We start from the raw sequence: 27952 nt of genomic DNA on the forward strand, positions 1-27952 counted from the left end.
GTCAGTCCGGGCGACCTTGCTCACCTTGCATGAAGTGGATGGCTCCTTATCTGTCTGCTCTCCACAGCTCCCCACTTGGGTCTCCAAGTGCTCAACCCCTCTTTTCTCTCCATTTACCTCCTTCTGTTCCTTGGGGCATCAGGGGACCTCATTCGACCCTGCCTTGCAGAACAGGAGAAGGCTAGGCAAGTCCACCTAGACCTTGCCTGGAAAGCCAGCTTCTGAACTTGATGGAGAAAGGGCAGAGCTGAGAGCTTGACCCTCTCATCAATCCGCACCAGATTCAACCCATCCCTACACACCACATCTCTTCAGGGTCAAGCAGAAACCTGGATGGAAGACAGGCCTTCCACCTCCCAGGCTTAAAATCCCTTCCCCAGCACACACAGACTGGGCTGGCCCTGACTCCCCCTTTACTTAAACATCTCCCCCTGCCTCCTCCCCTCACCCCTGGCATTGGAGTGACCTCAGCTCTTGGCACCAGGGCCCAGGGCACCAGATGGTACCCGCTGATGGTATCCTTTGTCTCTCCTTCCAGATACCCCCTCTCTGCCATGCTGTCCTCCCTCTTCCACCTGCCCTGGGGGTTGGCAGAGGGAAAGGCGGGCACCTCCCACCCCCTTGGCACTGTCCCCAGACCACAAGACTCCAGAGACAGCTGGCCCTGGGGGGCAGTGAATATGGTGGGGAGGATGAGGGGAGGGGAAGGGGAACAAGGACTCAGAGGAGGGCCCAGAGATGCAGGGGAGGCAGCAGGATGGTCAGGCTTGATATAAAACACAGCTTTATTGGAGGGCCGTAGTCTGTGAGGGGGGTGACCGATAATAGAGGTCTGGGGGTGGGGAGGGCCACATTGAGACCTTAGAGCTCTGCAGGGCTGTGAACAGGGACTGGCCACTCTGACATCTGGACCAACAGGGCAGAGAAAGCTCCTGGAGCTGGGCAGGGCTGGGGGGGCGCCGGAACACAGTGGGGGCAGGTCAGAGGCTGATGCAACAGGCCCTCTTCTCCCCAGGACCCAGCTCCTGCCCAGCCGGGCCACTGCCCAGGGTAACGGCATTGGTCCGGGTGTTGTTCTGCTTCTGCCTGGACACCTTGGCGAAGATCTCTGTGAGGGCAGAGGGCAGTGATCAGGTCAGACGAAGATTAGGAGCCCACTCTCCCCATGTACACTCTGCGTGCCCCTTTCTGAACGCTGGGGGTTTTGCTGGAAGGAAGAGGAGTTTGGGCACCTGGGTCCCATCTACTTACATGGGTGGAGTGGGACTAAGACTCAGCTCCCTGGGAGTGTGGCCTCCTGGTTCTTTCCCTAAGCTCCAGCTGACAGGGGTGGGGGTGTATGAGGGAGGCTCTGAGGAGGCTGGGGGGGAGCCCTCAGAGGGGATGAGGAATCGGCTGGCGTGGCTGAGGGCTGGGTGTCTACGTTCCTCCCACTGCCCGCGGAAGCCTCAGGGGTCAGATGGCGGTGCCTGCTGAATGGAGGCAGGGACTCTACCTTTGAGGACAGTTTCAAAGGCCAGCTCAACATTGGTGGAGTCCAGGGCCGAGGTCTCCAAGAAGAGCAGCCCATTGTTTTCTGACAGAAAGGAAACACACCATTAGTTGTGAAGGGTCAAGACAATAATATTTACTTCACGTTTTACCATGCACGTTCGTTACACGCTAAACCCTTGGCATGTGTAGCTCATTTAAACCTTAAAACAAACTGGAAGGTAGGTTGGAATACTATTCCTTTCTTTTAGAAGAGGAAACTGTAGCCTAAAAACAGAGAGAACGAACAAAGAACTTGCTTTGTGTCCCACATCTAGTCACTCACCAAGAGATGTGGGCTAGGCCATGGGACCCCACAGCCTGCACCCTTAACCACTGTCTCCTGCTGCCTCTAAACCCCAGAAAGCTCCTGGGGAGTGTGACAGGAGACAGTCAAGGGAAGCCCATCTGCCACACTTAGGATCTCAGCATGGCTGTGTGGGCTGCCTTAAAACCAACTATGAATACTTACCCATAAAGACAGGGCAAATGGGGCGGGACATAATGAGGGACACAGGGTCACTGAGGGGAAGGGCTAGGAGATTCTGAGGCCGACAGAATGGAGGTAGGGGGACCCTGGGCAGGAAGTGCAGGCCTGAGCCCCACAGTGGGAGCGGGGGCTGGGATTGATTGCATTGGCAGAGCAGCCGGAGGGGCCAGGCTGGGATGTGGTGGGCTCTCACCAGCAAACATGCGGGCTTCCTCAGTGGGCACCTCCCGGGACTGGCTGAGGTCACTTTTGTTACCAACAAGCATGACGACGATTGTGGCCTCGGCATGGTCGTAGAGCTCCTTCAGCCAGCGCTCCACCACGGCATAAGTCTGGTGCTTGGTTAGGTCAAACACCAGGAGGGCCCCCACAGCACCGCGATAGTACCTGGGTGGGGGTCAGTGGGTGGACAGAGGCAAGGTCAGGGCCATCAAGCCTAACCTCAGAGCAGAGCTCTTAGGCCAAAAGCCAGAGATGAGCACAAGAGACAGGGAAATATGAAGATTACAGTCCAGAGACCCAAACCACACAGGGCAGCCCAGAGCTCCCATGTCTGATGCTGAAAGCCCTCCAAGATACTGGTCTTGGAGTCTCTGAAGACTCACCTCCCTTCTCCAAAACCACTGGCTCCCTCCTCCCTCCTAACCCCTCTGCGGCCTCTGGTCTTTGTTCTGATGTTAGCCACAGCTATCCACAGATATATACCAGGGCTCTGGTCAAACTAGCTTCCTGGATGCCCAACACCCCAAATGTCCCTCACATAGCTCCTTGACCCCCAGCGCTTCTCTCTCATGGCCATCGTTCTAGAACTAGCTGAATCTCCCTGATCATCTGAGGCACCCTTACTAAGCATCCAGTCTCACTCTTGGAAGTTTGATAGCGCTTCTTCAGACTGGTGGTATAAAATTATTCCCATTGTATCGATGAGTCAGCTGAGGCTTGTAAGAGTCAATTGACCAGTCCAAGAGTGATGAATATGTATAAACAAAGCCACAAAGCCCCCAGCTCCTGCTTCCTGCCCCCTTGCAAGTGCTGCCCCCCACCCCCCCACACCCCCCCCCCCCACACACACACACATGCACAAGCACACACACCACCTTTGGCTGACACTGCCTGGGAGACGCTCTGTGTCCAGTATCAAGAGGCTTATGTTCCTCTGTGTCCTCTGAGGTTTGTGAAATGTGGTTATGGGGTCCAGCCTTTCACCTTGCAGTTAGATAGTGAAGGTTGCCAAGTGCAAAGCACTGCAGAAGTGAGGGGGGGTGCTCTTGATCCTAGAGTATCTCCCCATCACAGCGGCACCCCAGTCTCACCTGCTTGAAACACAAACTTCTTATATCTAAAGAGGGATTAATGATAGCACCTTATTCCTGGGGCATTTGGAGGAGTACATAAAATGCCCCATGTAAAGTGTCTTGTACCTTCCCTGGCACATAGTAAAGACAGGTAAGTGGTGGTGATGACTCTTGCTTTCAGTCCCAGCAGTCAGTATCATTGCTTCCTGTCTCAGACTGCTCGTAACTCAGAGTACTCGTGTCTTCTCACCTGAGCCCCGCGGTCCCATTCAGGGAACTCCCTGCTGAGGTTCCTTGCCTCCTCTTCCTCCACTTCTCCTCCAGTGGTATACCCTGACTTCCCCAGCACCCCAGCACCCCAGTACACCCCCAGCCCGGGGCTCACGCCGACGTGATGGCTCGGTACCGCTCCAGGCCAGCCGTGTCCCAGATCTGGGCCTTGATAGCAGCGGTGCCCAGCATGACAGTGCGGGTGGAGAACTCAACCCCGATGGTGGTGCGGCTGTCGTGGCTGAACTCATTGCGAGTGAATCGGGACAGCAGGTTGGTCTTCCCCACTCCTGACTCGCCGATCAGCACCACTGAAGGGGTGGAGAGATAAGGACTGAACTTGGAGGGTCTGCCCATCAGAAAAGACTCAGAAAACTGAGGAGCGGGTCAGGCCTCCTGGCAGAGCCATGCATGCATGCCCAGTCGTGTCCTACTCTTTGCGACCCCATGGGCTGTGGACCACCAGGCTCCTCTGTCCATGGGATTCTCCAGACCAGAGTATTGGAGTGGGTTGCCATGTCCTCCTCCAGGAGATCTTCCCGATCCAGGGATCTAACCTGCGTCTCTTAAGTCTCCTGCATTGGCAGGCGGGTTCTTTACCACTAGTGCCACGGGAAACCTGGCAGAGACAAGGGTCTCCAACTCTACATGATGCACCCACCCTGGGGCCGAAGGGATGAGAGCCTGAAGCAGGCTGAGGGGCTTCAAGGGTTCTAGGCCTGGCCTGTTGCAAAATGGTGGCAGAATCAGCCCATGAATTTGGTGAGAGAGTGATGTCTATGGGCTGTCTGTGGATAGTGGCGTTCAAGGGTTGTGAGGCAGCAGGGAGGGTAGGGGGTCTGTGGGGAGGGTGCACATTTCCAGGCAAGAGAATATGAGAACATGTGCGTGTTTCTATGTAAACAAGCTGGAAGGAGAAGTGGGCAGTTTGTGTGTGTTTGTGAGGGGAGCAGAGGTGGGAATAGCAATATGGGTGAGGAGAAAGTTTGGCAGCTGACACATCTGGGGGTGGGGGAAAGGTATGGGGGTATGTGTGCAAGAAATTAGGATCCCATTATCCCTAAGAAGGGGCAGTCTTGTATGCTTAAGACCATGGAACTGGATGTGGGACCAGTTATGCATGCCTTCAGCAACTTACTATTCTCTTTCTTATTAAAAAAATGGGAATAACAATTTTATCTATGAGTTGTTGCAAGAAGTTAAACAAGATATTGCCCTGGATATAGTGAGTGTGCAAAACTGTTACTGTCATTATTGTTGTTGGTGAAAAGTGAAAGCGTTCGTCACTCAGTCGTGTCTGACTCTTTGTGACCCCATGGACTGTACTTTGCCAGGCTCCTCTGTCCATGGGATTCTCCAGGCAAGAATACTAGAGTGGGTAGCTATGCCCTCCTCCAGGGGGTCTTCCTGACCCAAGGATAGAACCTGGGTCTCCTGTGTCTCCTACATTGCAGGTGGATTCTTTACCCACCGAGCCGCCTGGGAAGCCCATTGTTGTTGGTAGGCTGGTGCTTTTATCCTTAGGTTTTCACAGACAAGGATATACCAGAGGGGCCATGAAGAGCCTTTGGGTTGAAGGGCAGGATCCAGGGCCCAGCCTTACCCACTGTGAGTGAGCTAGGGTCTGGCATTAAAACGTAGGGGCTGATGTTAAATATAAGCCATAATCCACTGGCCCAGAGCTACCCAGGGTGGTTCTGGAAAGGCAGGCTGGTGCCCCAGGACTGGGCACTGCATAATCTGGGCACTGGTCCCCACTCAGCCTCTGACTAGCTATGTGACGCTGAACAAGTGGCTCATCTTTTCTGGGTCCCAGTTTCCCTGTTTATAAAATCTACAAAACTCACTCCAACTTCAAAAATTCCTAATTTGTGTAGGGTGGGGAAGAGCTGGGAGCTGTATGGATGTGTGTAGGTAAGAGGATTTATGGACTTGAGTGTGTGTGTGTGTGTGTCTGCTATTGGGAACCGCATCCCCATCGCATCCCTCCCACTAGGTGGACTCTGAGCCTTGGCTTTGGAGTCAAACAGACTTGGGTTTGAGTACTGACTGGGCGATCCTTTGAAAACTATTTGTTCTGTGTCTCATCCTCCTCTGAAAAATGGAGATACTAATAGTTCACGTTTATTGAGCGCCTACAGTATGCCCGGTACCCTCCTGAATGTCTGAACTCATTTACTCCTCACAACAATGCCACAAGGCAAGTACCACTGTTAGGCTCACCCCATGTTTACAGGGGGTGGGCGTTCAATGGCCAGGTAAACGGGAGCTGTGCTGCCCACAGGAGCCTTCCAGGGAGGACTTGCCCCCTGCTGCAGGGAGTGCAGGCAGCACCCAGCCTTCAGTTGTTGCTCCTTCAGCGTCTGCTTCTGATGTCGAGGCGGCCTCACCCGGGCTCATGCCTTTCCCTGGCAGCCGCACCCAGTGCCCTGGCAAGGACAGGGGAAACCCAGAGCTGCTCGCCCTTGGTCGAGGCTTTGTGTTCCTGCCTTGCAGTGTGACTTCTCCCTCTGCCCGATCCTGTGTCCTCCCTCTTCCTTTCACTGCTATTGAGCCACAATAAACAGCTCACACCCCAAATGTCTCCGGGTCTGCTTCTAATGACCCTAAATTGCAATAACTCGTAAGTGGCGGGGCTGAGATCTGAACTCAGTATTGCCCCAGTCTACTGTGACCCCTCACCCTGTCTCCCTTCCTGGGAAAAATGCTGGGAGTACAGGTTTCCCAAGCCCTGGTCTCCTGAGAGTCCCAGCTCAAGTGAGGGCAGGGCTGAGGCTGGGAGGGTGGAGTGGCTGGACGGGGAATCATAGCGATGCCAGTCCACCCTGCCCTGAAGGAGGTGCGGAGGTGGGGGTAGGGAACACTAGACTGGCTAAACACAGGGGCGAGATAAAGGAGCTGGAAAGATACATGCAAACTTCCAGGGATAGCCTGGTTAAACCCAGCTCCTGGTATTTGAGCCCAGGGGGTCTGCCAAGGGACAGACCGACAAGGCTACAGTGCTGGGAGTTCTCCAGATTCTATTAGACCCCGGTCCCGATTCATATCTTCCCTGTGTCTTCCTCCAGCCCTGTGATGGCATAGATCTTCCCATCTCTCCTTTCCTGTACAGCTGCCCAGAAAGGTGACTTTCTTCCTCTTAAGTCTGCTTGTCCCTCCTTCTCAGGAGGGAATCCTCTCTGAAGTCTGACCTCCATCGCTAGTGCTGCAGTGGCTAACTCTTCCTAGGGACTGGGGCTTCCATTAGGAATGGGGCAGAAGAGCCTGGCTTGCACCATTAAGGAGCGATCAACATTATTTACTTCCCTAGAGCATTCTGGCCGCTCCAGGACTTTTGCTCCTGTAAACAGACCCTCCCCCACTCCTTAAGCTTTCTTTCGGATCTGAAGGAATGATGAGCCCTGGGAGGGGGCCCTGCTAATTGATTCAAAAACAGGAAGGAGCCCTCTGGCTCTGTGGTTCTCTGCCTCCGTCTCCCAGGTGTTCCTCTTTCTTTATGGACCCCAGACTCACCCTTGAAGACAAAGTTATAATCTTCCTCGGCTCTGTTCCCCATCTTGGCTCCGCATGGAGGGCACAAGTGTCTTCGAGGGCAGAGGTGAAGGGTCTACGCTTTGGCTCAATGCCCTCAACCCTCAGCTCTCAAGACACCTGGATCCGCCCTTCCTCTCATTGAGAGTAAAGAGACTTCTGCAGTGAGAGGGATCAAGGGCCGACTTTAGGCTAGCCAGGGCCTAGGGAGCCTCAGTTCTGGCAGGTGGCAGAGCTGTTAGGAATCTGAGAGGACGGAAGCTGAGAACAGGAAGAGTGAGCGGCCGGAGACCGAGAGCCCAGGTGGGTGGAGAGATGATGACGTCAGACAGGTTAGACAGGTTGGGTGTCTGCTCTCAGCCTGGGCTCTTGCAAGCAGGTGAGCAGGCTCAAGGGAGTGACAACGGGTGCAGCTAGGACAGGGACAGGACCTTCGGAGAGCCAGCTGAGGACTAAATGTGCGTTGCTAGGCTCCTGGGACCTGTGGCTGGGGGGGCCCGGCCACTAGTGTGTAATAGTCCCTCAGGGAGCAAGAAACTACACAGCCTTCTGCTATTCCTTGGAGCCTAGTAGGATAGGTAACTGGGGGCACCAGAGGAAGGGCTGTGGGGGGAAGGGCTGGGGTCACCCCACTGCAGGGCAGAGCTCTGGGAGGGGCATCTTGGATGCAGCAACTTCTGCCCCTCCCTGACAGCCCAGGACAAGTGGGATGGGCGGTTTCTCAACCTGGGTGGAGCTGGGCCTTGCAACCTACCAGCTTCCCTGGGATGAGTCCCTTCCTACAGCACTGGGAAAGATCCAGCCTTGCTCTAAGGACACCGGATAAGGGGGAGACCTGGGGCAGAAACAGCCAGGTGCAGGGATGAGTCTGACTGTTGGGCCAGGACTTCTTAATTTTTTCTACTCTTTCCCCAGGACCTGAAGCTTCAGGGCAGATACATTCTGTGTGCAAAGGACTTCCGGATCTGGAGAGGGGTCTGCGTAAGCTTGTGAATGCCCAGAGAAGAGGGAAGGGGTGGCCCTTGTAGGCCACTAGGGGGCACACTCCCAATCCCAAGAGTAGAAAAGGGGCCCCCCCAAAGTTGGAACTGAAGGACACTAAACTCCCACAGCCTGTTCTCTCTTTGTCCAACATGACCCCCACCAGCCCTTTGTTCATCCTAGCTGAACGTGAAGAACATGATGCACAATCCCTGCTCCTTCTTCTCTCCTCTGATTCCCCCCATCCAAGAAAACAGCCAAGACACGAGACAGCAGTTGAAGTTTATTCTTGGGAAGAATAAAGTCCCCCCACTCCAACCCCCTGCAACAGTCCAGGAAGGTTTCCCCAGGGAGCCCTGCCACACCACATGGTCATCTCACTCTTCTGAATCCCAGGTTCCACCAACGCCCACTATGATGCTGCTACTTGGGTGAGAGGCTCCTCCAAATACTGCACCAAGGCCTGGGCCTGTGGGAAAGGGAGAAGAATCCAGTCCCACAAGGCCTGCCACTCGAGGGATCTTAAATTCAGGTCTACTCCTACCGCTGAGCCCCCAGCTCCCAGCTGCTGCCTGTGAGCCCACCCCAGATGCTGACTGGGTGACATGACAAAGACTCTGGGAAGATGGTGGGGATGGGGGTGGATACAGTGATGGAGCATGAAGGCGGAGCCCAGGGTTGTACAAGAATGGACACATACACACCTTGGCCTTGAGCATTCCGAAGCCAACGGTCTCCTTGGCATACATGCACAGTAGAAGGTTGGCCACTCTTGTGATGGCTACACGGCCCTCCTGGTGGGGGTGATATCAGGGGATGTGATATCTGCTTGCACCCTTTGCCCCTTTTTTCCCCAAGGGCTCCTCTTGAGATGGTCTGTATCTTCCTTTCATGCCCCAGGCAGGGCAGGAGCTTCCACTGGGGGACTTTAGCCACAGCCCTGAACCTGAAGTCCTGAGCCCATTCCAGCCTCAGCACAGTCACCTATTAACCCAGTTACCCAAGAAAACTCCACCTCCCAGAAACTTTGTTTCTCTTTCTGTAATCCCTACCTCACTCCAGTTGGTGAGGATGCTAATACACAGGAAGGAGTCCAGTGTCTACAAAGGGCTGTCCAGATGGGTGACGTTACTAATATGGTTTCACCCCCAATGACACTGTAAGGGGAGACCACAACTCAACTTATAGTTCTCCTCGTTTCCCAAGGTAATATTTTTCAAACTGTAGGTTTGGCCCAGGGCTAACTAGCCCCAGATCAATTAAGAAGGTTGATCAGCATTAAAAGAGAAATAAAGTGTATTGCATACAGCAAAGGAAGTACTATTTCATGAAACTTTTGTTTTACTAGACTCTGACTGAAAATATATTTCTTATGGCTGGGTTGTGGTCAAGACATTTGAAAGCTATTGCGCTTATGGTACCAGCTCTAGGCTAGGGACCCTAAGAATCATCAGTTGAATTGGCATCTGTGGTTAAGGAGGGAGTCAGGAAGAGGTAGGTGGCTGAGTTGCAGTGGAAAAACTTCCAGGAGAATTCACTCTTGGGGCCTTTTCAATTTGGTTCAGCAAATTTTCACTAAGTATCCACCACGTGCTTGGAACCAGGTGTTGTACCCTCTGCCTCTCTGGCATCATCTACTAACCTCTCCCATTCTCATGCTACTCTAGCCACTTCAACCTTGTTATCTCTGACCAGGCATCATTCTGCCTCAGGGCCTTTGCATTTACTGTTCTATCAGAAATGTTCTTAACCCAGATAGCCACACGGCTTACCAGCTCCCTTTAGATGGATCTTTGATGAGGTGTCACCTTTTCAGCGATGTTGTCCCCGATACACACATCCTATCTTACTTCCTTGCTTTTTCTCGGTAGCATCTTCTTCTAATTTTTACATTATTTTTATTTTTTTGGTAACACCACATGGCTTGCAGGATCTTTGTTCCCTGACCAGGGGTCAAACCCAGGGGCCCCTGCAGTGAAAGCACCAGGTCCCAACCATGGGATCACCAGGGAAGTCCTCCCCTAGCATTTTCAATACCTAACATACTACTTTTTAAACTTACATAGATACGTTACAAAACATATTCATGAACTTATTTTACAGTAAGTTCATATGTAAGACTGTAAGCTTCATTAGGGTGGCAGCTTTTGTCTGTGCTGTTTCCTACTTTTCCCCAAGCCCTGAGAACATTGCAGGGACCTAAAAATATGTTGACTGGACAGATATAAAGATGTATGAGCCAGTTTCTGTTTCCAAGAAGTTCACAGTCTAATAGCCACTTCCCCTTTCTGGACTTCATGACCTTTCTCTGTAAAGTGAATGGACAGCAGGGTCTAGAGATTCCGCCATGCTTCTGGGTCTGTTAATCTCAGATGACAACATTTTGTGTCTGCACATCGCTCTAGTTTATATTCACCCTCTCCTTTGATCAGAATAACCCTGTGTGCACGGTATGGTGGAGGGGATTGTTTTCACCTTGGAAGTGTGGTCAGAAAGCTCAAAGAGGTTAAATCACTTACCCAACGTTTCACCAGTGCTAAAACCAGAACCCCGGCCAGACCTGGGTTCCAGAACTCCTTTCTCATCAATACATAGGGTCCTATCTATCATAAATGCTGTTGCAGACCAACTCTTAGTACTGTCTTCCAGACATCCTGTCCCTGGCCCTCCAACCATCCAGGATAGGATCCAGGTTGCCCTTTGAGATCCCCTTAGGGTCAGAGGAATGGATCCCTTCTTCATACCATGCAGTCCATGAGGATGAATTTGAGATTGTCTTCATTAAACGCTTGGTTTCCATTCCGGTCGTAGGCCGCCCAGATGTTACTGGCGATGGCCGCGGTGACCCGGGCGTCTGTATCCCCATAGCCGGAGTAGGCCAACAGAGATCCCTCGTTATTCAGCAGCCTGGTGAAGAATCAGAAGGGATATCAACGTGCTCAAGAGGGAGTCAAACTCCTCGGTACCCATCCCAATTCCCGCCACTGGGACTGAGTGTGTCCTGGGACGTGCCCAGGGCACGCAGCACGTCGGTTTCCTTTTCAAGAGGGGCTCTCCGTCATTTTCACCAAGTTGTTGCCCCCTCTGCCACCTCCTCCCTTCCCAGAGAGCCTTCCCCAGCCCTCCCTCGGAGAGTCGCGCGCGGACCCACGCCAGTGCTCGCCACCCGGCTTCTCGGTCCGCACTCACAGGGTGCTCTGAACACCTCCAGTGTTGGCCTGGCTTAGCACCTGGGTCAAAGCCTTGGGACGCAGCATGCCTGAGGCTCCTAACCCTGGTTTTTGCACCCAGAACCCAGAGTTTCCTATTGCTGGCCTCCGCCAGTCGCTTTCCGTAGTCCAGCTGCCTTGCTCCGGAACGCCCTGGGAGTTGTAGTTTCCGGGCCTGGTTTTGTGGTTCCGACTCCACCCTGCCCCGCAGCGGCGAACGCTGGGAATTGTAGTTCTCCGCGGCTTCGCGAGGCACCCTGGGAACTATAGTTCGCCTTTCCAGTGCGACCACGCGGTTATGCGGGAAAAGAGCGGGAGTGAAAGGACAGTGGCAGTATTGGAAGGACATTTAATCCCCTCGGGCAGAGGAAAGTCATATCCGCATGACAAGTCACGATTCAGTAATTAAAAGAAAGTAAAATCCCTATATTTTTCAGGCACACCTTTGGTTACTTTTCAAAGCAGTTTTCTACATTATACAGTTAGGTGAGATGAGGCGAGAGAAACTATCGAGGAAACCAAGGTTCAGAAGGGCCGCGCAGGCAAAATTCAGGTCTCTGGAACTGTACTTTGTAGACTTCGTGCAAGCCACTACTCGCAGGGAAATAAAGTCAGTCCCAGAGACGAGGTTTTAGGTGGACATCCAGAAGTAAAAAAATTCAACCTCAAAGTCGGAATAGGTCTCAGGCCTGGAAAGGATTTGGGCTTCCGGAGAAAGGCCAGTTATCACAGGGAACGGAGATAAAGCGGCGACACAGAAAGTCCTTTGTCCCGAAGCTGGAGTTACCCGCGGAGGGGCGGGGGCAGCTTTGGGCCCAGGGGGCACCTCGGCTCGGCTCCGGCGGGCTGCATCGGGCTGTGGTCTCTCGCGGGCAGTTCGGCCCCCGCCCCGCAGGGACGGACACGCCCCGCCCCCGCCCCGAACCCCTCCGGGGGCCGCAGCCCGGCAAGGCCCGGTCCAAGCAGCCGGACCCCGGGCTCGGCCCTGGGCGGACCCCGCTGCAGTGGCCCCCCCAGTCCGCCCGGGGCGCTGTGGCCGTGGCGGGTCCGGAGGGGGCGGTGAAGCCTTGGGGAGGGGAGGGGACAGGGCAGTGTTGGAGGCGCCGGAGCCAAGCCCGGCCGGCCGGGCGGGCGGGGAGGAGGAGGAGGAGCCGGGGCGGGCTGGCGGGCGGCCGGGTGGCGGCGGTGGCATGGCGGAGCCGAGCGGGGCCGAAACGAGGCCCCCCATTCGGGTCACCGTCAAGACCCCCAAGGACAAGGAGGAAATTGTGATCTGCGACCGAGCCTCGGTCAAAGAGGTAGTACGGGTGGCGGGGGTGGGGGTGAGCGCGGAGGAGGGGTCTGCGAAGAGGCGGGTGGCTCTGAGACTGTCGGGCGTGCGGGAGGGCCGGGGAGTGGAGGGCGGGGGCCCAGCAGGCACTCGAGGAGCGGGAGGGAAGGGCAGGCGGGTAGGGGGCATCCTGCGAGGGTGATCTGGGGGAGCGTGGCGCGTGTTGGGGAAGGGAGGCCGGGGTTTGCCTTGTGGCCTGAGCTGGGGGCGTGGTGGAGAGTGGGAAGAGGACACCTTGCACTGGGAAGCGGGGAGGACCCTAGGTTTGAGGGGAGTGTTGGCCCCGGTTACTGGTCGGGGTTCGAGGCGCAGAGGCAGAGTGGGGGCCGGGCCAGGCGCTGAGCCCGGAGAGCGGGCGGCGGGGCGCAGGTTGGGGGGAACTCTGGGCGCCTACTGGGCGACTCAGAACGCCCAGAATTCGGACGCCTGGTCGGTGCGGGGAGGATTTCCCTCTGCCCGGATCTTTCCTACTCTTTCAAATTAAAGTGGATACATTTGATTCTCAGCCCCTCTGGGATTTACACAGTGTGCAGTAGGTGCTTAGTAAAATGTGAATGAGTGAATGAGGGAATATTGCCTGTGTTCACCACCCCCCTGTGGCTGCTCCCGAATTTCACAGAGGCGGGGCTTAAGATAGGCGTCTGGTTGGAAGGGAGGGGTCTGGAAGCTGCCTTTGCTTAGCAAGTGCACCCTCTACTTAGAGTATGTGTTTGATTTGCTTGGGTTGATGGGGGGCGGGGACGGTGTGTGTGATAGGTTTGAGGAGTCTAACTCTCCCCAGCCAGCCTTTATTGCCATCATTGCCCCTCCCCCCCCCCGACCTTATAAAATGATCACATTCCATAATTTAAATAATTTTTGCCTGCAAAGCTGAATTTGAAATCAGCTCTAATTGAGAGCTTCCCCCCACCCCCACCCCACACCTTGTGTTTGGTTAAGAGGAGCCTGGGCTTTGATGTCAAGACCCGAGTTCCAGTTTGTCCAGGGCAAGTTATCTAACTTCTCTAATCCTCAGTTTTCTGGTCTCTGAAATGGAGGTAATAATTAACATGTATAGTTAGTGCTGTTATAAATAACTGGGACTTATTTGTTGTAGTTGTTACAAGAAAACTGGGAATAAAGAGAGAAAAGAGACTTGAAGTCTGGGGAGACAAGGCTGAAGGGAGGCAGGGTTGGGCCAAGGAGTTTCCAGAGAGAACTGCCCACGTAGTACGCTCAGGGGGAACTTGGAACTGAAGAGGGAGTGGCAGATAAAAGCAGGGCTGGGGAGGGTGAGAGACCCTGAAGTATTGCTGAGAGGAGCCCCACACTGGTCCAGCTCCCTTGGTTAAGAAAGGAGCCGCCTAATTTCAGCTGGAGGGATGGAGTCAAGACTGCTGAAAAGACTTCCCACGACTAGAGGTGGGAGCAAGGGAAAGCTTTGAAGGAGAGGCAGGGTCCCTGGTTGGTGGAGCCCAAGCAGCCTCCACAGTGACCTTTGCCTCTTGATCACAGTTTAAAGAGGAAATCTCCCGGAGATTTAAGGCACAGCAGGATCAGCTGGTCCTGATCTTCGCAGGCAAGATCCTCAAGGATGGGGACACACTGAACCAGCATGGGATCAAGGATGGGCTCACTGTTCATCTGGTCATCAAGACCCCTCAGAAGTAAGTTCAGGAGAGGAGCAGGTCCAGCTTCAGATTGGGCTTTCTTTGTTTTTCCCCATCTGACACTTTCTCACCCATGATTCAAGCATACGTCTGTGGAAGGTCCGTGGAATGCCAAGATCCAGGAAGGTGGCTCTTCGACGGGCTGCCAGAAGGCCCTGTGATCGGATCTGCAGGGCCAGGGAACCTGACTTACCCCACTCTAAATGACCTGGAGATAAAGGATGCTGACTCCTTTCTCCCTCTGTCCGATTTCCTGACTGCCCCCAGCGTCACCCTGCTCCAGCCTCAGGGTTACCTCGGAGGTGGCGTGGTGTGGTGTAGGGCTGGAGCTGCACAGCACACGTAGAAATCATGGTCTTCCCTTTTGTGTCCACTTCAGTGAGGATTTTTCTTTCTTTCTCAGGGTTCAAGATCCAGCGACTGCCACTGCTTCTTCCCCTTCCACCCCAGACCCAGCCTCAGCCCCCTCCACCACCCCTGCTTCACCCGCCACGTCTGCCCAGCCCTCCACTTCTGGAAGTGCCACTTCAGATACAGGCAGTGGAAGCCGAAGGAGCAGTGGAGGGGGTACCTCCCCAGGGACTGGGGAGGGACCTCCCAGTGCCACTGCATCCATACTCTGTAAGCCTTTAGGGAGGAAGGCACCACACGGTTATAGTCTGTAGAGTGGGGGAGAGGCCAAGAAGAGGGAAATATTGATCCCTGCTCCTGATCTGATGGGGATTGGGGCCCCTGAACATAGGGTTCCAGACACTGGGGCTTGAGCCAAGTGGGGAGGAAACCAATCTGTGAGGGCTTCCCAGAAGAGGGGAGCATGGTGAAATGTTAAGAGTAAAGGGAGAAATGGGGCTGGGGATGTAGAAAACCCTGGGAGAGGGTATTGGAGTTTGGGGAAAAGGTGGGCCCAACAGTAGCCAATTGGAGAATATTTATTTGCTCATTCAGGAGGCTGTCGCTGATTGTCCTCTCTGTGTTCAGTACCGTGCCTGCCTGTCAGCCTCGGCCATCAAAGAGGTCTCGGTCTAGTAGGCTCCCATCTCTCTGCCAGCAACAGATCAGGACTGGGGCTGTGGAAGTGATTGGGAAAGGGAGATGTGAGCAGCAGAAAGGGCCCATCCTGGTGACTTGATTTCAGTGGCTCTGGCCAGGTAGAAGAGTCGGGACAAAGTGTGACTCTGCTTCCCTCCCCCACAGCTGGCTTTGGGGGCATCCTGGGCTTGGGCAGCCTGGGCTTGGGCTCTGCCAACTTCATGGAGCTGCAGCAGCAGATGCAGAGGCAGCTGATGTCCAATCCTGAGATGCTGTCGCAGATCATGGAGAACCCCCTGGTCCAGGACATGATGTCTAACCCTGACCTGATGCGCCACATGATCATGGCCAACCCCCAGATGCAGCAGCTGATGGAGCGGAACCCTGAGATCAGTCACATGCTCAACAACCCTGAACTCATGAGGCAGGTGGGTCTGAGAGAAGGTTGGGGGGGCGTGGAGGACCCCGGGAACCCAGCTGTGCCCTGTCTTGCCTTTTCCTACCTTGATTTGTTCATTCATTCATTCAACAGCCATGTTTTGAGCACTGGGGGTACAGTGATGAAAAGACATAGGCCTAGCTCTCTGGGAACTACATCTTTTTTTTTTTAGATTTGTTTTATTTATTTATTTATTTATTTTTGGCTGTGCTGGGTCTTTGTTGCTGTGTGGGCTTTCTCTAGTTGCTGCGAGTGGGGGCTCCTCTTTGTTGTGGCCTTCTCATTGTGGTGGCTTCTCTTGTTGCAGAGCACGGGCTCTAGGGCACACGGGCTTCAGTAGTTGCAGCTCGTGGGCTTGGTAGTTGTTGCTCTTGGGCTCTAGAGCTCAGGCTCAGTAGTAGTGGTGCACAGGCTTAGTTGCTCCATGGCATGTGGGATATTCCCAGACCAGGGATCAAACCCGTGTCCTCTCCATTGGCAGGTGGGTTCTTAACCGCTGGACCACCAGGGAAGCCCCCCAGGAACTTCTGGTCTCAAAGGGAAGTAGGACAAGGAAGAAGGCATTTACAGTACAGCATGGATAGTAGTATCACAGAGATGGTCACAGGACCCCTTAGGAGCACGCAGAAGGGCTCCTGACCCTACCCTGGGGCTCAGAGGGGGCCATAGAGGAAGTGTTGCCCAAGCAGAGACCCAAAAGAGGAGAATGAACCAGAAGAAAAAAAAAGAGAAGAGTATTCAGGGTTAAGGGACAGCAAGCACAAAGGCCTGGGAATGAAAAATAGGATCGGAGACCTTTGTGGCTGGGCAGGGCCAGGTGGATAAGGGAGGGTTAGGTGGGTAAAGAAGACCCAGGCAAGGGGGTTTGGTGTTGGTCTTCGGGGGCTCCATCTCGTGGCCACCCACTGGGGACGAGGGTAGATGATCTTAGCAGAATTGTGGACACAAGTGCTAGACTCACCAGAGGGTAAGTCCCAGAAGGGCAAGTATTTGCAACTGTTTTGTTCACTGCCTAGAACAGTGCCTGGTGTATAGTTACCACTCAATAAGTACTTAGTAAATGAATGACTTGTGGAATAAGAGATCAGAGGCTTATCATAGGCATAAAAGTGTCTTAGAAGAGGCCTGTATGGAGTAGATTTAGGAAGAAGGACGGGGAAAGCTTTCCAATGGATGGGAACAAGACGCCGCTCTGCTCATTTTCTGTGTTACGTGCTACTGTCCCCTCGTTATTGAGAGTGAGACATTGGCTCCCAAGTGAAAGCCCTCATCCTATTTCTCAAGATTCAGTGAGGCCAAAGACCTGTAGTGGGATCCAGAAGGTGTTGGTAGCATCGTCCCAGCTTGAATCCTTTCCCCCCACCAATTTGTGGTCATTTATCAGAAGCTGTAATCTAGTCTTGGTCAGACAGACCAACCTGGCCTTGAACCCAGTCTCCACCGCTAACTGACTGTGGGTCCTAGGCAGTGAGTCTCTGAGCCTATTTTCTTATCTGCTAAATAGGGACAGAAATACATACTTAGGATAGTTATCATGGGGATTAAGTGACTTGAATTCTGTAAATTTCTTAGCTCAGTGCCTATATGTAGTAACTGTTCAATAGATGTTAATTTTCTCTTTTGCTTTCTCCCTTTCTCATGTCCTTTCTTTCTTTTAATATTTATTTAGTTTATTTATTTGGCTGTGCTGGGTCTTCATGCAGGATCTTCAGTTGTGGCATGTGGGATCTAGCTCCCTGAGCAGAGATCGAACCCAGGGCCCCCTGAGTTGGGAGCTTGGAGTCTTAGCCACTGGGCCACAAGGGAGGTCCCTCTCATGCCCTTTCTTATGTAACTTCCTTGTGTTCCCTGATACTTCTGCAGATCCCTGAACCTGAGGGAGGAAAGCTGCTGCCCTCCCCCATCTGGGGTCGCTGTACCCCCAAAAGTCAACCAGAATGCCCACAGAGAGGCAGGGTCGGAGCCAAGATGACAATAGAGAAAGGAAATCCAGTTCACCCTCCTCACAGCCACTCTGGGTCGGTTCCTGGGCCCTGGACCCTAGTCCTGGTCCCCCTCTTCAAGGCCCACTCTTCTTCAAGCTTGGTGAGCCCCTGGTTCCAGAGCCATTCTCTCTCTTTCCCTTTTCCGCCAGACAATGGAGCTTGCTCGAAATCCAGCCATGATGCAGGAGATGATGCGGAACCAGGACCGGGCCCTAAGCAACCTGGAGAGCATCCCTGGAGGGTATAATGCCCTCCGCCGCATGTACACGGACATCCAGGAGCCCATGTTTAGTGCTGCCAGGGAGCAGGTGGGGCCAGGGGCTGGGCTGTGGGAGGGCAGTCTGAACTCGGGATCACCCACCCCAGACCCAGGCAAGCCTGAGGTGCTCTCTGCTCCTCTTTCCTTCCCTAGTGCCCTGAGGGTAGGCCTTGGCTTGAAGGCGGTTTTCACAGCGCATAGCCAGGGATGGTCCATCTCGGCGTGGGACTGAAGCACTAGGGCAGAAGATAGCAGAGGTCCCTAGGGAGTGGGGGCAGTGTAGTATCCAAGGGCTCTGACATTGTTCCGACAGACTTCTTGCGCCGAGGGCTCCAAGGTTGTGGGGCAGGCCTGAGGTCAAAGAGCCCACCCTTCCACGGTGTGTCTCAAGTGTGGTCCACAGATCACCTGCGTCAGAAGCACCTGGGGTGCTTGTCAATCATGAGATTCCTGGTTCCTACCTTTGAGATACTTATTGAATCAATCTCTGGAATTAAGCCTTGGGAATATGTGCTTTCAAAAACGCTTTGTGAATTTTTTCCAAATATACAAAAAGTATAGCATTCTCTCATATTAAAGTTTAATTTACACTAAATACATTATGCATTTACCTGTTTCAAAACTCAGAAGTTACACAAAGTAAACAAAAGGATATTTAAAAAGTGTGGAAAGGTATACAAGCTTAATAAAAGTATACAAAAGGGATCCTTCTATTACCATCTCCCGGCCCTCTCTTTTCTACCCTGGAGTTAATGAATGTTTTTAGTATTTTGTGGTTTTCCTAGATATATTTAACATTAGCAAATAAGATATGAGACATAGAATTGCAGCCTTCACATACCCCTCCCCCAACTTATACCTCTCTTTCCTCTTCGGAGCTAACTACCACCCTGAAGTTGGTGTTTGTCATTTTGATTCTTTTATTACCTATGTATGTATCCATAAATAATCTGTGGCATCATTTTGCATATTTTTTCAACCTTATAGAAGTGGTATGCTGTTTGTATAATTTTAGACTTGCTTTTTAAAAACATCTAAAAATGTTTCATTTGAAGAATAATATACCTACAGAAAGCTGCACATATCCTAAGTGTTCAGCTTGATGGATTTTCACAAACTGAACAGCCTGCCCCCACAACCAGCACCCAGGTAGGAGAATGGGACCTCACATTGCTTTTTGTGGAAAGGAAAAATCACCATGTCCTAAGCAGTCCGTGCTATCCCAACAGATTTCTTGTCCATGGCATCGCTAGTAGTTGTGTTAGGCACTCAGTTGTGTCTGACTCTTTGTGGCCTCATGGACTGTAACCTGCCAGGGTCCTCTGTCCATGGGATTCTCTAGGCGAGAATACTGGAGTGGGTTGCCATGCCCTCCTCCAGGGGATCTTCCCGACCCAGGGGTCAAACCCAGGTCTCCTGTGCTGCAGGCAGATTCTTTAGTGCATGCCTTGCTGGCTCTGTCCCTATGATGACACCACCTCGTCTTAATTAAGCCTGGGCATCAGGTAGGGTGACTCGCCCCTCCCCCCTGCAGCTTATTCTTCACCGTCATCTTGATGATTATTGGCATTGCTCTTTCAAATTTTAGAAAGTGCTTATAGGAATTGAAAGAAAGTGCTTATGAAGATTACCTGTGGGTTTTTAGTTTAAGTTTTATTTTACTAAAGTGTTTAATTTAAAATGCATATCAAAGTAATGCATATACATGGTTAAAAAAAAATTCAAGTAGTTGAGCAAGGCTTATAACAAGCCTTCAGCTAATTCTGATGTACTTTAAGGTGTGAGAACCACTGGCTCAGCTAAAAGAACACAGTGTTTGGCAACAACAGGCCTGCATTCAAACACCTGCTCCACCATCCTTTAGTGGCGTGATTTTAAGTGAGTTGCTTAAGCCTCTCTGAGTCTTCTGCTGCCTCATTTTCAAAATGGAGACAATGTATTATAGCATAGTCCTCAATCATTTTGGTCTCTGGATCCCTTATTTATTTATTAAAAAGAAATTTTTTTTTTGCCTTACTGCCCAGCATGTGGGATCTTAGTTCCCTCACCTGGGATCAAACCTGCACCCCTTGCAGTGGAAGCATGGAGACCTAACCACTAGATTACTAGGGAATTCCACTCTGGGCCCCTTTATATAGTTAGCACCCCAAGGAAGTTTTGTTTTTGTGGGTTAGGTCTATTGATATTCACGGAATCTGAAATTAAAACTGAGAATTTAAAGAAATATTTATGAACTCTTTTAAAAATAACAATAAACCCATTGCACATTAACATAACCAGCATACTCTTAAAAAATAACTTTATTTCCCAAAACAAAACTTTAGAGGAAAGAATGGCCTTGTTTGACATCTTTGCAGATCTCTTGAATATCTGGCTTACGTACCTATGTTCTCAGATCAGATCTGCTTCTGCATTCAGTCCATTGCATTGTCACATGTTATGTAGCCTTTGGAAAACACCCCTGAATACTTATGAGAGAATGAGAGTGAAAAAGACAAATACTGTCTTGGGTTTTAAAAACTGTTTTCAGACCTTGCAGAGGTCCTAGGACCACACTTTGAGAACTGGTGTATTAGAGGGATATTATAAGCATTAGAATGAATGGGTCGGGCACATAGTAGGTGCTCAATAAATGGCAGTTGCTACCACTTTGGGGAGTTCTGGCAAAGAGATTTAGGACTTAGGGTGTAAGGGAAGAGCAAAGCAGGACCCAGAACTAGGAGGGGTTGGCTGCTAGGCGAGTTACCAGAGCAGGAAATCTGCAATGATGACAAAGACTGAAACTGCGGTACATGATCCCTAGCCTGCAAACCCTATTATCTGAACAGGCATCTGGTAGGGCAAAGGAACCACAACTCAGAGCAGGAGCTGGTCCCCTGTTTGAATAAACAGGAAAAGTAACTGGATATGAAACTCCTTGGTGTGGTGAGGCTAGGCTGCTCAGGTACCTCCTGTGTGGGTAGGGCCTACCTGGGAACAGGAGAGAGAGGCTGAGCAAGGGGAGGAGGCCTGGGCTCCCTCAGCCATCACATGCCTCAGACAGAGCTCTTTCCTGGCTCTCAGCGGGTCCAGAGGGAGGAGGTTCGGGTGCCACCTTGGGCAGCCCATCATGTGGGGTGCAGACCCTGAGACGATCCTGGGTAACATCCTAGAGGGCCTGGTGCTAAGGGGGACTGTTTAGCTGAAGCAGCCAGTCTAAGAAGATAGGGGTGGAGAGGAGAAAGAAGAGATTACATGGAGGAAGCAACAGAGGAGGAGAAGACCTAGGGAAGGGTGTTCAGCCAGAGGTGTGCCCCTCTAAGGGGCTCCACTGTGATGTGCCTGGATAGACAGAATGCCACATGGGGGATCTGGGGGTGAGGAAGAAGGTTCAGTGGAGTTAGACTTGGACGGAGGTGGCTGGAAAAGGGAGAGCTGAAGGCAAATAGGGGTTGGAGTAGAGTCAGCTCCCATCAAGCCAAGAGTTACCTATTGAGCACCTACTAGTGTCAGGGGCCAGGAGTGCAAAGGTGAATCTGACATTGTCTCTGCCCCTTAAGAGCTAAGGAAAACAAGCATCTCCGCTTCTCAGTAGGAAAGGTGTGTGCAAAGTACTATAGAGCAGAGAAGATTAGAAACCAAATATTTCGAGCCACCAGGGGAGATGGAGATGTTTCCCGTTATCTGAGGGGCTCAGTTATCCAGTCATTAGCGTCAGCCAACTCCCACCTTGCAGGGTGAGTGTGAAGTTGCCCACTGTGAGGCCAGAAATTGACATGAGGGCCTCCACAGTTGTAGATCTCTCTCCCTTTCCTGGGGACGGGGAGGCTATTAGGTGAGAAGAAAGAAAGGGCCTAGCCCTTCTCCCTGATTTGTTTCAGTCCTTAACCCAAAACCTTTCCCTCCTCCCAGTTTGGCAACAACCCCTTCTCTTCCCTGGCCGGGAACTCCGACAGCTCATCCTCCCAGCCTCTGCGGACTGAGAATCGAGAGCCCCTCCCTAACCCCTGGAGCCCCTCGCCCCCCACCTCCCAGGCCCCCGGGTCCGGTGGGGAGGGCACCGGAGGATCGGGGACCAGCCAGGTGCACCCGACAGTCTCCAATCCCTTTGGGATCAATGCGGCTAGCCTGGGGTCAGGTATGTCCTAGGGTGGAAGGAGCTGAGTGGGGTCACCAGGGCAGTCCCTCTGCCCCAGGACTGAAGGGGGTTCACACTGCTCCAGAATGTTGAAGACAGAGGTGAGACTGTACTGAAGCCACTGGCAGGGCTCTCTGGCCTAGAGTGGTGGCTTCACCCCTCAGAGGGTGAGGCTGGGTTCTAGCCCCAGTGTCCCCAGGAGCAACCTAAGTGAAGGCTCATGAGTAAACCAGGCCCCACTTTCTAAGCTCTTTCAACTCTGCTGGTATTATCCAGTATAAATGGGTTAGACTGGGGATGAGGGTGTGTGAGAAGAATGAGGGACAGGTAGATGTGAGGCTGGGCGAGAGGGATGCGCAGAGCTGCCTTGTACAGAAGCGTAGGTTATGTACTGCACAACCCTGGGAGATGCCCCACTTATCAAGACTATGACTATAAATGGCCCTGGGGATGTCTGGTAGATGCCATGAATTCTCTGTACTCTGGGGAATATCTTGGTCGGGAAAGTCCCTTCCCCTCTATATGCTTATTTCATAAATAAGGGACTTGAACCTGATCCATGGTTTCAGAATTATACTTCTGAGGCTTGAGGGGTCTGGACCATCGCCAAGATGAGGAAAGACCATATGGGAAAGGCTCCAGGCCTTCTGCCCCAGCTCCAGCCAGACTGTTGACATACTTGGTTTCCAAGTGAGATTTGGTTTGAGGAAAGGGTCTCTATTGCTAGGACAAGTTTGAAAACCATTGATCTGGGTCATCTTTAGTCAAATCCTTTCCAACTCTAATGTTATCTGACCTGTGGCGGGAACAGAGGGATAAGAATCAGACCCAGTTTGTAACCGGCTTGATCATAGCAGAGCAGATGGTGAAGGAGCCAGCCCAAAGAAGGGAAAGATGACCTCAGAGTCAAGAGAGACTTGGACCCACTCCCTAGCACTTGGGTGCCCACTGTTGCCTTTCTGAGTTTTGTAACCACTCAGTGCCTGAAGTAAGGTAGATTGAAGTGAGGCATCTGGTTTCCATTTGGACCCCTTTCCTCTTGTTATGTTGGTTTTTTCCCCTTCCTATCCTAGGGATGTTCAACAGCCCAGAAATGCAGGCCCTCCTCCAGCAGATCTCTGAGAACCCCCAGCTGATGCAGAACGTGATCTCAGCCCCCTACATGCGCAGCATGATGCAAACGCTTGCCCAGAACCCCGACTTTGCTGCTCAGGTATGGAACTGGCATGAGAGGGAGTGTGCTGGGGGCTGTGACTTGTGATGATCAAAATGCTCCAGAGCCAGACTGCCTGGGTTTCTGTATTGAGCTCTGCCGCTTCCTAGCTGCATGAGCCAGGCAAGTTATTTATCCCCAGTTTCCTCATGGGTAAAATGGTAATAACAGTAGTACCTGCCTTGGAGTTGTGAGGGTTAAGTGAGTTAATAACATAAAGTGCTTAGCACATGGCCTGGCACAGAGTAAGCCCTGTGTACTCAGAAATGTTTGCTATTGTCATCCTCATCAGACTGGCTTCTGACTCTGGTCCTTGTCCAGAGTATAGTTCCAGTTCCTCTCACTGTCCCACCTAGGACTTCAGGATACTCTGAGATCCTTGGAAAAGCTGGCCCGGTTTCCTACAGTGGTGGGGTGCTGAGGGAGATGAGGCGGTGGGGACATTGTGCGGGTGGATAGGCCCAGGCCTCCCCCTGCTACCTTCACCCTGGCAGATGATGGTGAACGTGCCGCTCTTTGCGGGGAACCCCCAGCTGCAGGAGCAGCTCCGCCTGCAGCTCCCAGTCTTCCTGCAGCAGGTAAGTGAGGAGCCTGGACGGGTGGAGGTTGGGGGCCACCCGGGTAGACCCAGAGGCCCAGTGGGTGGAGCTTAAGGGAGGGGCCGCACTGGGCTGTGGACTCGGGGGCTGTGGACTCGGGGTCTAGGCCACCTCCTGTCTCCCGTCACCTCCTGTCGCCTTTCCGTGTTGTTTCCCACCAGATGCAGAACCCAGAGTCACTCTCCATTCTCACCAATCCCCGAGCCATGCAGGCGCTGCTGCAGATCCAGCAGGGACTGCAGACCTTGCAGACTGAAGCCCCAGGGCTGGTACCCAGGTGAGGGGCGGGGGCAAGTGGGCAAAGGGGTCTGGCTCCTCCTCCCCCTCAAGCCCTTTTCCTGCTGCTCTCAGCAGCCCTTATGTCCCTGAGGATCTGTTTTCCTGTTTCTTCCAACTGCTTTTCCTGCGGGATCTCACATTCCCACCCTTTTCTCAGAGGCCATCTCCCCCTCCTTGGTCTCTCCTGCCTGCAGCCTTGGCTCTTTTGGGATGGCCCGGCCCCCGGCATCCTCGGCAGGCAGCAACGCCGGGTCTGCGCCCGAGGCGCCCACCTCCTCGCCCGCCCTCCCAGTCACATCATCTCCAGCAGGGGCCTCCAGCGCTCAGCAGCAGCTCATGCAACAGATGATCCAGCTTTTGGCTGGAAGCGGAAGTTCACAGGTACGCAGGGCAGCGGGCCTGGTGCTAGGGCCCTGCAGTAGTAAGGGTGGCGATCAAATGGAAGCAGCAGGCTGTGGAAGCAGCCAGCTCTGGCTATAGTTCCTGGTCTGCTACTTTCTAGCCTTAAGTAAGTAACTGATCTTCCACAAGTTTAGTTTCCACAGCTGTGACCTGGAGATGAGCATAGTAACAGCACTTACTGGGTCAGCTGAGTACTGGTCTATGTGCCTTGTACATAAGAGCTCACTTCTTTATTCTTCATAGCAGCCTTGTTCTTACTCCTTCTGTGTTACAAAAGGGGGAAACTAAATCCCAGAGAGGTTAAGTGGCTTTCTCAGAGTCACACAGTGAGTAAGTAATGAAACTAAAATTCAAACCGAGGCATATTGGTTCCAGAATTTACACTTTAACCACTGTGTTTTACTACTTCTACTGTATCAGAGGACTCTTTTGATAATTAAAGCAGCCTCTATTTGGGACTCCCCTGGCAGTCCAGTGGTTTAAGACTCCACATTTCCACTGCAGGGGGCACGGGTTCTATCCCTGGTCAGGGAACTAAGATCCCATATGCTATGTGGTGTGGCCAAAACAAAAATAAAAATAAATAAAGCAGCCTCTGTCTATGAGACTGGAGAAGAGGATTCTGGGAGGAGAGGTGACCAGAGCCCTGGGCTAAAAAGTCTAGGCCTGGGGCTTGGGGGCAGAGCAGGGGATTATCTCAGGTAAGCCCCTGAACCTTTCTCCGACCTCTGTGACATCTGGGGAAAGCCTTTCAACAAAAATGGAAGTGTGCCCAGCTCTGTGCAAGGCACTGGGAGGGCTGGATGAAGGGCTCTTCAAGGCCCAGTCCAGCTGGATCTGGAGCCCAGTGTGGGTGGATTGTGATGAAAACATCCCCGGGTGGGAAAGGGCTCCTGTGCTGCGGGCTGGGGGCTCTGATTGCTGGGCTCCTTCCAACCCTGAGTCTTCTGTTCATGATCTAGGCTATGGCTTCCTGAACATCCCTTGGGGAAAACATTTCCAGATGTGTTTTGGAGTGTCAGAAATGAAAAGCCTCCTCTTTTGTAAATAACTTTGTTTGTTGATGGTTAAACACAATTAAACAGGTTCGTGTTTTCCGGGGGCCCTTCTCTGACCTTTAATGTGGCCGTGTGTGTGACAGTTGCCAGGAGCAGGTTTGGGGGCAGTATTTACTGACCACAGAACATTTGGCTTTTGGACTGCCTGTTAACATCTCCAGAGTGCTGATGAAAAGCAGTTAGGAATATCAGCTAATCTAGACCTATTTGTTACTTTGAAATTTCAAGAAAGATGCCCCCCCACCTTATGATGACACAGCTGTCTAGTGATTTGGGACGCCGGCTCCGCTGGCTTCTGTTTGCTGGTTATCGACCCCTGCCCCATTGGTTGACTCTGAGGAAGACTTCATCTCTCCATCAAAAACCCTCAGAATCAGCTAGGCCCTCTGGGGTTGGTCCTGAGCCCACTTCACAAGGCTTGTCCCCCTCCAGGTGCAGACGCCGGAAGTGAGATTTCAGCAGCAGCTGGAGCAGCTCAACTCCATGGGCTTCATCAATCGTGAGGCCAACCTGCAGGCTCTGATCGCTACGGGAGGGGACATCAACGCGGCTATTGAGCGACTCCTGGGCTCTCAGCTCTCCTGATCCCTCAGCCCGGGCCTCATGCGTCTCCCTTCCCTTGATGCCGCGTGTGGTTCCTCTGTTGGCCCGACCCTCTGCAGCTTGTCATCCCTTCTGTTCTCCTCCCTTGTTCTCTTCAGACAGCAGGGTGACTTTAGAGGGGTGGGCCCAGCCCCGTGGTCTGAGAATTCCAGTTTTACTTCACCTCTTGTAGAACCTTCTCTCCTGGTCCTGCCTGCTTGAGCAGAGCTATTTAAACAGTTTTCAGTTTTTGTTGATTGGCCCCACGTCCTTACCCCACCACCGTCTTTTGCAGCCTTCACACGTCTCAGTGGCAGTGCAGCGTTGAAGGAGGAACCCGCTCTCTGCTTTATTAGAACAGGATCTTCTGTCTCTGCCACTAGGATTTTTCTTGTCTTATGTTTACTTTTGGTAACTCTTCCTCCTCTCTTTCCCCTCATCCCCTCCCACCTCCAGCCTACCCAGTGCTAGACTTCCATCCTCTGAAGGAGGGGCAGGTGAAGCAGGCTGTGATTTTCCTCCTCACCCCCTGTTCTGATCACTTTCATGGGGTCTGTTGGGACTCCCAGTGGAAGGAAGATGCTTGTTCCCCCTGTCTGAAGGGAGACGTGAGATGCAGCCCCCTGGAGCAGGAGTAACAAACCGTGGACCAGCCTAATAAGGGGATGAGGGAGTGAGACTTCCTAGAGGAAGGGAATGGGGGAAACAGCCTGAGCAGAGGACTTGGAAGTTGGAATTGACAGGGAATGGAAACACTAATAGTTCTTTTAGTCCACAGAGTCCAGACTTTGGCCTGGCAAAGGAGACTTAGAGATGGTAATGAAATTTGAGTTGAAGAAAAGGGTTCAGTGAAGCTAAACTGTATGGCTCACAAGGGATTATTGGTTCCGTTTCCTCAAACACACCTGCTTCTGTACATTCACACACATTTCCATGAACCCAGGACCTGCCCGCATCTCCAGGTACCAGTGATTTAAGCCCCGCTCAGAAGACATGAAGAGGACTGGGGTCTGTCTCAGCAGTGGGGGTGTGTGTGGGTGGGTGGGTGCATGAATGCGTGCACGCACACATGTGCATGTGAGTTGAGTGGGAGGGTGGATACCTTATTGATTTCTGGTTTAGAGTTTTATCCCACCAGACAGAAATAGGCAGAAGGGCCTGTCTAGGAAAGGAATATATACACCCTGGAGAGCTAGGTCCCCTAGGCCTCTGGATGCCTGGGTAGCGTGGGTACCCCTTCTGAAGCTGTCAGGGCTGTGACCGGCACCCTTAATTACCCCTCCTCTCATTGCTTTCGGGGCATAGTGGGGGAGGAGTCTTTCTCTCTAGAACCCCTGGCCGCTCCGGCCCTTGAATTTTCACTGTTTCCCTCCAGGCCAGAAAGTTCTATTTGAGGAAGGAAAAGAGAGGGCAGCAATGATGCCTTTGATCTGGAATTGGACTTTACTCTAGTGGAGCACAGAGGAGGCTCAAAATCACCTCCTCTCTCTGCTGCTAAGCCCAGCTGCTTGGAGGACCCGTTACTGAGAATACGGAGGCAAGAGGAATTGAGTTTTCTCCCAAGTGGGAAAGGGTCCCAAGCAATCCAGAGAGGATGTCTGTATGGCTTTCCCTCCCTACCTCCCCCAACTCCCACACTGGCCTTTGTAAATAAATGATATGGTCTTTGTTGTGAGGGTGTCTTGGTGTTTGTTTCCTGGGGTAG

The 27952-nt window shown here is 52.5% G+C and overlaps 3 protein-coding genes across 3 annotated transcripts; 1 reads left to right on the forward strand and 2 right to left on the reverse strand.

Annotated features, from left to right (window-relative positions):
• Positions 1-767: 767 nt before the first annotated feature.
• RAB25 (RAB25, member RAS oncogene family) lies at positions 768-7386 on the reverse strand. The gene is made up of 5 exons (XM_043876594.1): positions 7099-7386; positions 3701-3896; positions 2214-2407; positions 1496-1576; positions 768-1108 (listed from the first exon to the last, which is right to left on the reverse strand). The coding sequence occupies exons 1-5, from the start codon at positions 7139-7141 to the stop codon at positions 981-983; spliced, it is 642 nt and encodes a 213-aa protein (XP_043732529.1). The 5' UTR covers positions 7142-7386; the 3' UTR covers positions 768-980.
• A 974-nt stretch (positions 7387-8360) lies between these two features.
• LAMTOR2 (late endosomal/lysosomal adaptor, MAPK and MTOR activator 2) lies at positions 8361-12092 on the reverse strand. The gene is made up of 4 exons (XM_043876595.1): positions 11287-12092; positions 10842-11004; positions 8802-8891; positions 8361-8566 (listed from the first exon to the last, which is right to left on the reverse strand). Exons 1-4 carry the CDS (start codon positions 11352-11354, stop codon positions 8510-8512), a joined length of 378 nt encoding a protein of 125 aa, XP_043732530.1. The 5' UTR covers positions 11355-12092; the 3' UTR covers positions 8361-8509.
• Positions 12093-12334: 242 nt separating this feature from the next.
• Positions 12335-27922, forward strand: UBQLN4 (ubiquilin 4). Its single transcript, XM_043876593.1, has 11 exons — positions 12335-12604; positions 14131-14282; positions 14689-14906; positions 15480-15742; positions 17888-18046; positions 21889-22114; positions 23188-23327; positions 23822-23905; positions 24088-24203; positions 24400-24586; positions 26098-27922. The coding sequence occupies exons 1-11, from the start codon at positions 12497-12499 to the stop codon at positions 26248-26250; spliced, it is 1806 nt and encodes a 601-aa protein (XP_043732528.1). The 5' UTR covers positions 12335-12496; the 3' UTR covers positions 26251-27922.
• The last annotated feature ends 30 nt before the right edge of the window (positions 27923-27952 follow it).

This window comes from Cervus elaphus, chromosome 20, assembly GCF_910594005.1.
Source record: "Cervus elaphus chromosome 20, mCerEla1.1, whole genome shotgun sequence".
Lineage (NCBI taxonomy): Eukaryota > Metazoa > Chordata > Mammalia > Artiodactyla > Cervidae > Cervus > Cervus elaphus.